We start from the raw sequence: 13,677 nt of genomic DNA on the forward strand, positions 1-13,677 counted from the left end.
TGCGTCAGAACTCCCAACTAGGACAACTAGGATTTGCCGAGGATGAGCAACCACAGAGGTCCACCTAAAAGTGTTCCTCCACAGAGGCTTGCCCCTGTATCTCTGTATGATTCACTGCTCTGTGCTTGCCTTTCTCCAACTGGCCTCCACCGCTGGGTGTAATTCCGCCACATCTCTGCATTTGAATATGTTTGGAACATTCAGCCACTCCCAAGGCAGAGACGCAGCAACATTCCCTGACTTCAGGGGAGCATGCCGCTTCATCCCTGCAGGAGTCACTTTTATACTTTAGCTCCTTTTGAGGGGTGGTGGTGGTGGTATTTTTCATATGTGCGTGTGTGTGCACCTGGAAGTCATGGTGACCTCTGGTGACTGGCTCCTACTGGGGGATAGTCAGAGAGGTAGCTGAATAAAGCCTGCCCCCACCTCCCGACTGCTGGTATTCCAAGGAGGCCTCCCATCCAAATAACTAGCCAGGGCCGACCCTGCTTAGCTTGCGAGATCTGACCAGATGGGGCTCGCCTGGGCTATCCAGGTCAGGGCTACACTTTAGCTCTTTCATGCTTTAGAAATGAATCTGAGTGTGACTGTGCTCCCCTTGTTAATTCTGGAAGAAAGTGCGCCCCACTCTCAGACTTCGGGGAACAGCACTTTGACCTGACTTAGTGCCGAGGTGAGTCGGCCAGGTGGCTGTAATTTTCCAGGCTAGGATTTCAGGTTCCCCCCCAGTCCACGTGTGTGGCAGTCATTCAACCTCTGGTGGTGCCTGCCGTTCCACGAAGCTGTCTGGCTGGAGAAGTAGCCGGCAGCAACCGGATCGGCCAAAACAACAGTGCCGTTCCGACATCTGGCGGCTTGTGCTCAGAACAGAACTGTTCCAGGAGGGGACGCTGGTGACCTTGCTCCTGCCCCCTCCCTGGTTTTTGACCGCCACCCTGTTAGATTTGAACACTCCCCTACCCTGTGGATCCAGAGAGCATTCCTACCAATGCAGCGCCAGTGAGTCAGGGCCCACGTCGGGGAGCCAACCGGAGGAGGCTCCGTTCCCAGCCCCTCGGCAAGCTGCTATCCTTGGCCTGCCTTTGGACGAAGGAAGTGGATATTTGAAATCAGTTGGCTGTTACTGCCAGGTCCCCTTGGAGACGCTCGCTCCGGCTGCAGATGGAGGCGTCTCGCCGGAGCGTCAGCTGTGCCCGGAATCATTGAGTCCAGTTCCACTTCCTCTGTTTACCAGGCCAAAGTTGCTCTTCCAAAACCTTGGGGAAGGGGGGGGGAGAGAAACTCCTCCCCAGCATTTGGCACAAAAAGCATCTTCAAGGTCTCACTGCTGACGCTGGAAACCCACCAGGAATCTCCTGGATCGACTCCTTTGTCTGAGGAGCCGCTGAGAAGACTCAGTTTTATCTTTCCTTGGGTCATCTCAGTCAGTATGCAAGAGTTTTGCAGATGTTCAAGTTCCGATGGCCAACCTAACTCTGCTCAGGAGTAGGTAACATTTTACAGTTTGGTGTCTCGGTTTTTCAGACCGAGGAGACAGCTGCAGGGCGCCCCTTCTTGATTGAATTTCCCCCCCCCCCAAGGGGCCTCAGAGCAGCTGACGCGCTTGTTCCGCCCTGTTTTTTATCCTCACATCTGCCCTGTGAGGTAGGTGAGACTGAGACGCTGAGCGACTGGTCCAGTGTTTCCCAGGGAGCTTCATGACCGAATGAAAGCTTGAACGCAGGTCTCCCCATCTGTTGTCTAGTGAGCTGTCTGCCATCACAGGGAATTGTCCGTCACAGAGTTTGTCCCCAGCATGAAACAGAGACGGGGTAGTACAAGGCCCACATGCCGGGTTTTTCTTGAACCAAGGAGCCCTGACCATGTGCTTGTGCCAGGGCCGACTCTGTCTGCAGGTGTTCCGCACCGGCTCCTCTTGCCGTGTCTGTTCCTGCACAGGCTTCCCTGATGACACCCCCCCCCCCGTCCCAGCAAGCAGCAATCTTGCAAGCAGTTGTGGGGTGGGGGGTGCTGGCACCAGGCAAGGAAAAGCAGGGTGACCTCGCCTCTTGTCTCTAGGGAAAAGGCCAGCATTTCTGTTCCCAGCTTTTTATTCTGACTTGGCCCATACCCGAAAAGCAAAGCTGTGGTTCTTTTTAGAAGCTCTTTCCTCCCTCCAAGATAGCCCTTTGCAGACATGGTATTGGGCACTCTGGTGTAAGCCGGTGGTGGCAGAAAGGTCAGAACGAACCCTCAGGCTGGTAATTCCCCAGACACTGTGCCATGAGTCAAACGATTAAGGGCTCCCAAGAACCCAGCACCCAAACGTAATGGGACCTGGATGACAAAAGAGGCTGCCCGGTGTGCCTCTGCACGACCCAACGCCATGCCCCTACAACCTCGTTAATCAGCCTGCATTGATGGCAGAACATTCAGTCGTATCTTCTAAGGGTCATCTAGTCCAACCCCCCTGGACAATGCAGGAAACTCACAGGGGGTTGGACTAGATGACCCTGGCGGACCCTTCCAACTCTATGATTCTACCATGCCGCCCCACTCCCCCAGTGACCCCTGCTCTGTGCCCAGAAGGGGTCACTCAGATGTAGCAGAATTACCCATATCCAGAAAAGACAGCACATTGCATCTCTGCATGAGTCAGTGTTCTAACCTTTATTCTGCAAGCAGGTAGTTCTCCTTCTGACACGCCCTTGAAGCCTGCTGTCTTTGAGCGTAAGGGAGGTGTGCTTCGGAAACAGGGTAGCTTCTCCGCTGTCAGGGAACACATGTCAGAGACGGGGGATGTAGCTCAGTAGGTGAAGCCACATACTTTGTACGGAGGAGGTCCCTGGCCGCCCCCAGTTCGAGGACCCCAGGCAGCAGAGGCTGGCAAAGAGACCCTGCAGGGGCACTTGGAAGAGACCGTCAGGCTAGATATGGATCGATGCACTGACTCCATATAAGACCGCTTCAGATGTTCGGCACTGGGGAAGCTCCGCTTCAGGGAATTGGCCAGGGGGGTGACACTTCAGTCAAAGTCTGTCACGCAGCAGGACTGTGGAGAAGAATGGGGAAGTACTTGGGGCTCTGAGCCGTGTTCCCCAGGACATCCCGGCGGCTCCGTCCTCTGGCTGGTCCAGGGCCGTCCCTGTTTCTGAAGCGAGCTTGTGTCTTCAGGAGCAGAGCAATTAGGAACTCCAGGGAAGGGGCGGGTTGCCAGAACTGTTTGCTATTCCGAGCAGACTGCCGGACGTGGACGGAGAATCTCACTGGCAGGTTTTTTTGGTTGCTTTTGGGGTCCCCTCCCTCCCTCCCTCCGCTGCAGCTGAAGAACATTAAAACACGTTGAAGTCATTACTTGGACCAGTGCCTTGCTCCCCCCGCCCCAAACTCCCACCAACTGTCATTCCCCCCCCCAAGGCGAGGACCCTCCGGGAGGCTGTGGCCCGCTAATTGACCCTGCCTGGTGTTTTAATTGACAGTTCATTAAAGATGGATGTGTGGCTGGAGGAAATATTGCCTTAGCAAGAGGCCGGCAGTGGCTGTCCGGGAGGCCGGTCCATGATTTATGTCCCCCCTTCTCTCCCCCAGCCCCGGTTCTAGAGCCTAAACCTTTCCCCCCTCTGCCGCTTCCTCCATGCAGGCACCATGGGAGGTCTCTTCCTGGATGGCGAAGAGAGCCCGGCCCTGGAAGACGTCAGCAAGTGGTCAGTCGAAGACGTCTGCAGCTTTGTGGGCAGCTTATCCGGCTGTGCCGAATATGCTCAGGTAAATCCCGGGCTGCTCCCCGATGCGATGCTCGTGGTGGGTGGAAGGGAAGGGTCCCCACCTCCTTTCACGGGGAAAAACGAGGCCGAGCGTTAAGGGGCTCGCCCTCGCGGAAGGTCATACTCAGCACAGTGAGTCACCCAAGCTGAAGAAAGCACCCTGTTGGGACTCTGTGCCCCAAGGAAGCCGAATGTTGCCCCTTGTACAAGCAGGGACATGGAGCATTATTTACTTTTTGCAGCTGGTGTTATTTGGCATAATCTATCCTGTTTTGCATGGTTTATCCCAGCACTGCACTGGAAATCTCATTCAGCAACCCCAGTGGCTTCTGAGGTTTCAGCAGGCTGCGCTCACCCCTTTTAAACACATCTTTGCAGTCATAAGCAGCTTTCCACCATCGATCTTCTGTGCAATTCCACATGGGGACTTGCTCACGAGCAGGCCTGCCATTGGAGAGGGGGGCGCTGTGTGCCGGAGCCAGAAACTTGCTCCCGCCCAGGGACCACTTGCTCCCATGCAGCAGTGCCCCCACCCTCAGTTCCTCTTTTGCCCCCCCCCCCCAAATGAGAAGGTTGCCTTTTTGGAGTCTCCAGGTTTTTTCACGTTGGTGAGAAATTGCTTCCCTGGTTCTCTGGGGACATTCTGGCTTCTGAGTTTGTACTATGGCTCAAAAGCCCTTTGCAAAAAATGCACCCATTGTGGGACGAAGATTGGCCCAAACTGACAAACACGACCTCTGTCTGTTTTGTTTGGGTGAAGGGCACAACGTTCCCCCATGTAAGGTCTGCCAACGCTTCACCCCCGAAGGTGGGGGATAGGGCGTCAAAATGTAAAAGCAGCATTGTGGGAGAAAGCCCTCAAAGCTTCAGAGCCACCGTCCAAGTCGGCCCTGGAAAAAGTGTCCATTGATGCGTCCTTGGAATTAACGTGGCCGGCTCCGCCTCCTGGATCCATGTTGCAAGGGGCCCAATCCGGGTTGTGCTCCCCTCCGGCTCATGGCGCCTCTTCCGAGCCACCAGCTAAGAGGGCAAAGACCAAGTCCCAGGATCGGGACAAATGCAGATCTGCATCTGAACAAAGTGCTCCTGTCCACCCCCCCCCCCCGCTTCTTTCTGCTCTTTTTTAAAAAATGAGAGCCGGTTCCCAGGACAGGAAACGCTACAACCAGGACTATTCTCAGCAGGTCCCCAGACCCTTTGCACAATCATGGAACGGCCTCACCTCCAGAGCCCCTGAAATCCCTGGTGTGTAGCAGCAGGCAGCTGTTATCAAATAGTGAAGGAAATACAACACCGCACATGCTCAGAGGCGTTCTCCTGGATTCTCTTTCCACTTCCCAGTTTCCACACTGGAAACAGATCCTGGGGCATTAAGCTGCAAATGCAGCTGCAGTGTTAGATTGGTCACGACTGACTGACTCTGCAGATTTCGGTTTTCCCTACCGGATTCTCAGCCCCCTCCCCACTTTTAATCATTTGGGATCAGAGCATCCTTTACATGCATGAAGACAGAGATTTGTTTACAAAGATCCATGGTGGTGACTCCTGCAGCGTTGGGCGCCTCCTCCTAACAGAGAATAGTTAAATAGAAAGAGAAGCGATCAGGCTGAAACAGAGGGGCAGGTCTAGAGGGGAACTCTTAATAGGTCATCTGAAAGTTAATTTGATTAACTTTTTAATGGAACGGTACATTCAAATCTGGACATTCATAACACTAAAAAAGTTTAGCCATTGTCGTTTGGTGCACCATCCCAGCTTTCGACCCGTTTGTCTGGAAACTGTGCACTGCATAAGTGAAATGTTAATTACGCCATGTATGTGGGGGTGGGGGGAACCCACAGACCCCTCGAGCCCAACAGCGCCACATCCATCAATGCCAGGCGAAGTGGCGAAGTGGGAGGTCCCGGGGCAGTCGGTCGGCATACAGACCCCCAGCCTGTTCCTCCAGCTCCAGAGGCTGCTTCGTATAAACACCCTATTGAGAGCCAGCCGACTCAACACGCCCCTTTGCAGGGAGCTCAAGAGGGACGTGGGGGGGGGGGGGGGGGGGGGCTGGGTTTGTGAAAGACGGGGGGAGCTTTTAAAACCCCCCCCCGTGCCTTCCCCGGCCTGTCGAAGAGCTGTAAATCCTGTAGCCCCCCTGGGCCCCCCCCCCCCCGGTCCCTCAACGTCAGTATTCTCTACTCAGACCGGCAGCAGCTCTCCAGGGTTTACTGTGTGGCTTTTTCTATCACCTGCTACCTGATTCTTTTAAGAAGAGATTGGATTTATACCCCACCTTTCACTACCGGAAGGAGTCTCAGAGTGGCTTACAATCACCTTCCCTTCCTCTCCCTACAGCAGACACCTTGAGAGGCAGGTGGGGCTGAGAGAGCTCTGAGAGAACTGCTCTTGGGAGAACAGCTCTGTGAGAACTTGTGACTGACCCCAGGTCACACCAGTAGCTGCATGTGGAGGAGTGGGGAATCAAACTCAGTTCTACCAGATTAGAGTCCATGCTCCTAACCACTACACCAAACTGGCTTTTAACTGGAGATGCCAGGGGTTGTACCTGGAACTTTCTGCATGCCAAGCGGACGCTGTACTGCTCGGCCACAGCCCCTCCCCAACTCAACAACTCTTTACTGAATCTCGTATGCCAAAGAAGTCTCTGTACCCAAGGAGCTTCCAGTATACAGTTCAGCAGCAGGGAAGACAATTTTGTGTGTGTGGGGGGGGCAGACCAAGGAGAAGTGAAGATATCAAGGGATGGATGGGAGCAAATGTAGAAAAGCATATTTAGGATTTCAGTTTGGGGTGGGGGCTACTGGCTTAAGTCGGGGGGGGGGCCTTCCTGTAGGTGGTGGCTTTTTTAAGGAGTGGCTTGGAAGGGAAGGAGAGCACAGCAAAGGGGGAGGAGGGGGAGTCCCAGGCATCAGGGACAGCAGAGAGGAAGAACAGTTTCCCAGCGTACCACCAAGGCTGCAGAATGGCGTGGAGCCTTGCCGTCAGGATTCCACACTCCCGTCTGGCCGGCCCCTGGCTTGGAGCCACTCTCTTGCCCTGGCTGAATCTGTCCCCTCCCCATCCCGTTGGGAAATGCATTTTTAAAAAGGCAGGCAACAGAAGCTGACCTCCCCGTCCCACTCCAGGATTTCCTCTCTGGGTGCCAGTTTGCATCCTACGGCCATGCCCCCTCCTTTGTGACCGCCCCCCCCATCCCACTGTGGCACTAATGCCCCCCCCCTGCATGCTGCATTAAAGGAAGAGGAGGAGATTGGATTTATACCCCACCCTTCACTACCCAAAGGAGTCTCAGAGTGGCTTACGATCCCTTCCCCAGTGGACACTCTGTGAGGTAGGCGGGGCTGAGAGAGCTCTGAGAGAAACTGCTCCTGAGAGAGCAGCCCTGAGAGAACTTGTGAGTGACCCAAGGTCACACCAGCCTTTCTTCTCTCTGACTTGCTAACAGCGTTCTGGGTGAGGGAGAGTGATTCCTCCTACCCTCTCAGGTACTGAAGTGGAGAAGTCCAGTGGTGGACCCAAGAAGGCTCACCAAGTTCCCCCCTCCTCTGTTTCAATCTCACCAGCTGGTGAAGTCTGTTAGGCAGAGCGTGTCTGACAGGCTCAAGGTCACCCAGCTAGCAAGGCGCTGGTCCTCAGGATGGCGAAGAGGTGCCTTGAAGTGGGCGGGGCAAGGCCTGCTGACTCCCAGAAGCCACGAGGCACAGCTGAAGGAGATTTCCAGGGGCAGGGGGGGGGCGCAGCCCCCCCCCCCCCCAAGTTCCTTCTCCCCACCATCCCACTCCGCAGAATCAGACTGGAGTCTGCAAAGGGGGGGGGGGGAATGGAGTCACAGACAGACAGACTCCTGCATTTCTCAAGGCATCTGGATACTGGGGCACAGAGCTTCGATTTCATTTTCTTCCGTGCTGGCTGGTCACGTGGTGTTCCCTCGTTCCACGCAAAGCGCAGGCATCCTGCCCCCTCCCCCAGCACCCTGAGACCAAAGCTGCTTTGCAAGAGGTGTGGCCTTCTGTCAGAACCAGCACAAAGCTGTGGGCACCGACAGAGACACCTCCACTCCCACTTAATGGCACGCAGGACGGCGGTCTCGTGACTAAACGGGCTGAGCTGAGCGGCAAGCCGTTCGAAAAGAGAACTGGCTTCTTAAAGCTCCCCGGTGTGTGCCAACGTGCCGAAAACTGGAGAGGCAGCTGGCAGAGTTGCCCTCCGGAGCGCATGGCAGACAGCCCAATCCAGGCAAACAGCTCTGTGGGCAAACAGGGCCCTGTCAACGCCCCGCCCCGTGCCAGCACAGAGAGGCAGAGGGTCTGGCACAGAGCGCGTTAGAGGGAGGCGGCGGCGTTTCCCTGTGTCTTTGGAGCGCAGCTCCACATTTTAACAGGTTCTCACTGTGTGAGAAAGCCCGCCCGCCCGCCGGGGAGACCCGCGACTGCAGAGCTGTCTGTCTGCCTTCTCTCCTCCAAAAACCACAGCTGCCGGGGAGGTCTGGCACAGAGCTGACCTCCGCTCCTGCCAGCAAGAAAAGCAAAAAAAGAAACAGAGAATCTGCTGCCAGAGCTTTTGCGTTTGGGATTTTGAAGTCTCCCGATGCAAAATCTGGAAACAGAGTGAAACCCCCCCCCCACACACACACACCAGCACTCTCACCCCAGGGACCCTCCGTCTGTGTGCTTCAGTGGCACAGTCGCATCCCCCGCAGCTGGGCAAAGGGTTTGGGACGGCTGGAGTGCAGGGAAGGCGGGAGCTGTTTGGCTCCTGGGAGGAGGGAAGAAACCCAGTCTATTGAGGTCGGCTGGGTCACAGAGCAGGAAGACAGGCTGAACCGAGGCCTGGCCTTGCTGGAAGAGCCTGGCCATGAAAAGAAGATAAAATGGAAAAGAAGGAAAAGGGGCTGGGGGAGGGGGGGGAGAGACGTCTTTGTTTTTAAAAGCAGAGCTGTCAGCGGCACATCTGTGTCATTTTGCAGATAAAGGAGGCCATGGAATTATTGCATTAAGTTAGAGAACCACAGTGCTTAAAAAATGCTCTCTTGTATTATTTTTTTTTAAAAAACACCTTCCCTGCAAGGAGAAATATAGCACAGCAGCCCTCCCACACACTTCTGATTTTCCACATGCAAGGAGTGTCATTTCTTTAACATTCAAGTGTGTGTTTAAGCATCAGCACAGACTAGACTCCCGACCACACACAGGAAGGCTAGGGCAATCTGTCACTCAAACCACTGTGCAGCAGATCTGATGGGCAAAAAGGGTAACACTAATCCCTGCGCACTACTGACAACAGGTGAGGTGGGGTTTTGAGAGACCTCCTGCACTCTGGCCATGAGGCTGCTGGCTCAAACGCTGCTGCAGCCTCTGTCCTGGAGGGGCAGGGTGCACATCAGGCAGGGAGCACACAGACTTAAAATCTGTTTATGACACAGATCATAGTTTCTGCTTTGCTTGCTGAAAGACTCCAGGTTGATACTTGCCATTGTCCGCTACAGAATCTTGGGCAATTTGGGGGTGGGAGTGAGCTTTCTCTGCCTGAAACCCTGAAAAGCCCATGTTCTAGCGGCCCACAAAGAGACATAACCGACTTTAAGGCGTGTGCCTCAGTTAGCAAAGGCTTGGGAGAGCATCCCCCTTGAGACCAGCTTGCACAAAAGCCACCATTCCTAGACTTGCGCTCGTCTACATAGGGACACTGTTGAGCTCTCCCTTCCCCTCCCAGGTCTTCCGAGAACAGGCCATTGACGGCGAGACGTTGCCCCTCTTGACGGAAGAGCACTTACTGAACAACATGGGGCTGAAGCTGGGGCCAGCACTGAAGATAAGGTCACAGGTAAGAGAGCTCCAGGCAGCTTCAAGAGGGGACTGGATAAACATCTGGAGCAGAGGTCCATCCATGGCTATCAGCCACAAGGTCTAGATGCAACGCTCTGCCTGGGGCAGTGATGCTCTGTATTCTTGGTGTTTTGGGGGGCCACAGTGGGAGAGTTTCTGGAGTTCTGGCCCCGCTGGTGGACCTCCTGATGGCACCTTGGTTTTGGCCACTGTGTGACATGGAGTGTTGGACTGGATGGGCTGTTGGCCTGATCCAGCATGGCTTCTCTCATGTACCCGACCAGGGTGTTCAAAGATAGGCCATGAGTCCAGCAGAGATGCTAGCACAGAAGAGCGGAGCGCGGTGAGCCATGTATGGCTTAAGCTACCAATCCCTTCCTCAGCTGTTGGGGCTGAGACCCCCCCCTCACGGAGCTGCCTTAACGAAGAGAGAGAGCAGGTGGGACTTCAGCCTGGAGGTGGGGGGGTTGATGACAGGTTCAAAGGTTACATTCCGGCACCATATGCTTCCCTGCGAGTAGAAAACTAGCAGCTCAGGGAGCAAATGAGGCTCTTGGGGGGGGGGAATTGAAAAGAGTCTCACTCGCAACCCAAGTAGCACAGCCCGCCTCCTCCTACTGCCTGTGTGGAACCGGCCAGGCATCCGGCTCTCCCTTGTTAGCAGCAGACATATGTGCCGAGGGTCGTGCTCCGACCTATCCCCCCCCCCACCCAGCTCCATTCCCCACCTCCCAATCCCAAACTCGGGTGCACTGCAGCCGGAACACTGAGCTCTTCACAAACCGATGCGAGCTCCCGAAAGCTCGCCCAGGGCTGCACCAACCAAAGAGGACTCTCTGCCTCTCTCTCTCTGTGTGTGTATGAGAACCCCAGCAGCCCTCCCGCCAACATTGACAAATGAGGCTCCCGATGCGGTCCCCTTCAGGCGCTCCGAGCCCCCAGGCGTGACATCCTCCGCACATGACCCCTGGCCCTCCCCCCCATCACGTTTCCCATCTTTTCCCACCCTCGCTTCATTTGCGCCCACGACCATTTAACAGGGGCCCTCTGCGTCCCTCCCCTCGCCCGCCCCAGGGTAACCAGAAATGTGGACGCGGATTAATCGCCCTCCTCCCTCCTGTGCCAAAGGCCCCCCCCCGCACCTACACATCTGGTTCCTGTTAAAGCGCCAATTAAAAACGGGCTAGAATTTAACCCAAAACAACCGGAGTATTATGCGGTTAGGGAAACTTGGGGAAGGGGTGGTTTGTTATAAAACCTTCACGGCTACTGCTGAGATCCTCCCCCCCTCCATCTCCTGCCCTTTCTCTGCAGAGACCCCCCCCCCCAAGAGCTGGTGTGTCTCTCGCTCCTGGGTTTCTTGCCTTTTCCCCCCTCTCCCCTCCTTGAATCAGTTTTATTTCCTACCGAATTGATCCACAGGGAACAATTGCCCAGAGAACCTTTTTATTAGACCCCTCGTAAACAGTAAAGGCTGCAGGGAAAGTAATAAAGTTGCCCTTATTGTTTTAACATAATATAACAAAACGTAGATGGTTGGTGGCTGAGGGGAGGCAGAAGCGGGAGGGGGGAAGCGGCCCCCGCCTCCGCAAAGGGTATTTATTGCGCCACACGCTGCCACCGCTGCCCCTAGAGCAGAAGTTCCCAAACGTATTTGGCCTACCGTCCCCTTTTCAGAAAAAAAACTACTCAGTGCACCCCTGGAAATCTACCCTCAAGAAGTGGACAAAAAGATGCAGTGACAAATTTGCACATAGTAAAGAAAGATGTTGTTGGCCTGAAGCCAGAGGCCCGCAGCAACCACCACACAACAGCCCAGCAGCCACACTCGTCTTACAAGGGTGCATTGCAAATGCATGGCTGTGATTGGCTGGGGGGACCCTTCTCCACCTCCCCTCCCTGATCCCAGGGAAGACCAGGAGAAGGCAGGAAAAGGCTGCCTTGGATAGGTTCTGGACTCTTCTTTCTTTATGCTTCCACCACCACCCCTTATTTTTATTCAACGCCCCCCCCCCCCAGTTGCACCCAAGGCTCCTCCCGCCCACCTGGCTCCTTCCAGCCCCCCTCAGGGGGTGGTATTGCCCACTTTGGGAACCAGTGGCCTAGAGGGTTGGGCCTGGTGGTGTGCAGAGGGGGGGGGGCGTGGGAAGGATGCGCCGTGGGGTGGGAGGGCACAGGCCGTGCCAGTCTCCCTGCAATGTAGCCTCGAAACGGGATGGTCTCTGGGCTGTAAGTGGCAGCAAAAACATTTAAGTGGAGGCACTACTATGAAGGTTGGGTCACGGAGCTAAATCAGACCCTGCTCCTCCGTCTGGGAAATTTGGGCGCCGAGGAACATAGACCTCAATGGGAGAACCCATAAAAATATAAGAAGAGCCCTGCTGGATCAGACCAGTGAGGACCCATCCACTCCAGCATCCTGTCTCACAGTGTGGCCCACCAGTTCCTCTGGAGGGCCAAGAACAGGCCACCGAGTCCTGCCTGGAGAGCCCGACCTGTTGGTCACATGGAACTGTGACATAACGTTTGGCTGGGGGGGCGGGGGGCAAGATCCCAGGAAGGGGAGGTGTTTTTTTTTGATGCACGGAGAGTAAAATGCATTGTCTGCCTTGTTCAGAACTCCAACCCCTACTTCTCTCCCCAGTCTCATCTCAGCTCGCCATTTCTGTCCGCAGGTTGCCAAGCGCGTGGGCCGCGTGCTGTACATGGCCAGCTTCCCCATGGCCTTCCCGCTGCAGCCCCCGGGCCTGCGCCCCACAGAGCGCGACTTGCCTCCCGCCGACCTGCGGCCCTCCTCCACGGGAAGCGTGGCCTCTTCTCCTTACGGCGGCTCCCTCCTCCCGGCCAGCCGGATTTCACCAAAGCAGGAAAACGGGAACCCCTCCCTGATGGCCGCCCTCAACGACACCGCCAAGCCGCCCTCGTAACCGCCCTCCGCCCATCCGGCTGGGTCCTCGGCCTGCCGGAACTGAGCGCCGCCACCTGAAACGCTGAGACTCCTCATCCCCCATGAAGCTGGAAAGGGGGGGGCGGCGTTGTAAAGGAATGCATTCAACTTTGGGATTTAAAAGATGACAGGAAACCAATCCAAAGATCTCTTGGAAGCAATTCATAGGGTCAGACGGCTTTTGAAGAAAGGGAACTCGCTTTCCTTCTTGGCCTTTCTGGAAACCTGACTCTGGAAGCGAGACGCCCCCCAACCTTCTGGTTGCCCCCCCGCCCCCCCCCCCCCAAGCAGCAAGGAAACGTTTTGCATTCAAAATGTGTCCCTTGCTGGAACTTGTACACAGGCCCTCCTTCAGGGCGTCTATGCATCGCTAACAAGTTTTGAAACAATACCAAAGACAAACGGACTGACCCAAGGCAAGTTCTGGTCCATGTTTACTTCAGTTTGGACGGTACAGCACAGTAGCTCTGTGGCGTAGCAAGTCTTTTTTTTTTTTAATTTTTTTTTTTAAAAAAACTATTGTTGAGGTTTTGCTGCTTAAACCTTGCAAAGATTGACTGCGACGGAGTCCCCCCCCCCTGCACGAACTGTCTTTTTGTGGAAGAAGGAAAAATATAGCATTGGGGGGGGGGGGAAGGGGAGAGGAGGAGAGGAGCGTGGCCGAGAAGGGCAGAGGGCCTTCGCTTCCCAAACAGCGTGTGTACAGAAGACCCTGCTTTTAATTTTTATTTTGTTTCGTGTGTGGGGGATGTGTGTGCGTATGCGTGTGGATACTGAGGGGGTGGGGCTTGTAGAGGGTGGAGTTGCACATTTTACCTGGTCCCCACGGCTAGGTGAGAGGTACCCACGTGGGCCCCCTTCGGGGAGGGAGCTCACGTCAACCGCCGCCGCTGCCACCCCTTGCGACTTGTACAGTGGTGGAAAACAATCACCTGATTGATGCTTGTCCGTCTCTCTCTCTCTCTCTCTCTGTCTCCTGGCCCTTCCTGTTTTAAAACACTGCACGTTCTACTTTTCTTTTTTTGAAAATGCAAAGGTAAAAAAAAAACGAAAGAAAAAATTAGCTTGGTGGTACCTTAGCTTCTTTATATATTGTAAATGGTAATTATCCGTCACACTGAGGGCCAATGCTTTCCAGTAAATCAATTTAAATAAT

At 55.0% G+C, this 13,677-nt stretch overlaps 1 protein-coding gene across 3 annotated transcripts in view; it reads left to right on the forward strand.

Moving 5' to 3' along the window:
* Positions 1–13,671, forward strand: part of SAMD11 (sterile alpha motif domain containing 11) — a 207,049-nt gene extending 193,378 nt beyond the window's left edge. For all 3 annotated transcript variants that reach the window (XM_015411667.1, XM_015411668.1, XM_015411666.1), the window contains 3 exons: positions 3,620–3,744; positions 9,462–9,572; positions 12,250–13,671. In XM_015411667.1, coding sequence (XP_015267153.1) covers positions 3,620–3,744; positions 9,462–9,572; positions 12,250–12,501 — 488 coding nt within the window. In that variant the 3' untranslated portion in view covers positions 12,502–13,671. The remainder of the gene's footprint in view (positions 1–3,619; positions 3,745–9,461; positions 9,573–12,249) is intronic.
* The last annotated feature ends 6 nt before the right edge of the window (positions 13,672–13,677 follow it).

This window comes from Gekko japonicus, unplaced genomic scaffold (assembly GCF_001447785.1).
Source record: "Gekko japonicus isolate JY-2015 unplaced genomic scaffold, Gekko_japonicus_V1.1 scaffold76, whole genome shotgun sequence".
NCBI lineage: Eukaryota > Metazoa > Chordata > Lepidosauria > Squamata > Gekkonidae > Gekko > Gekko japonicus.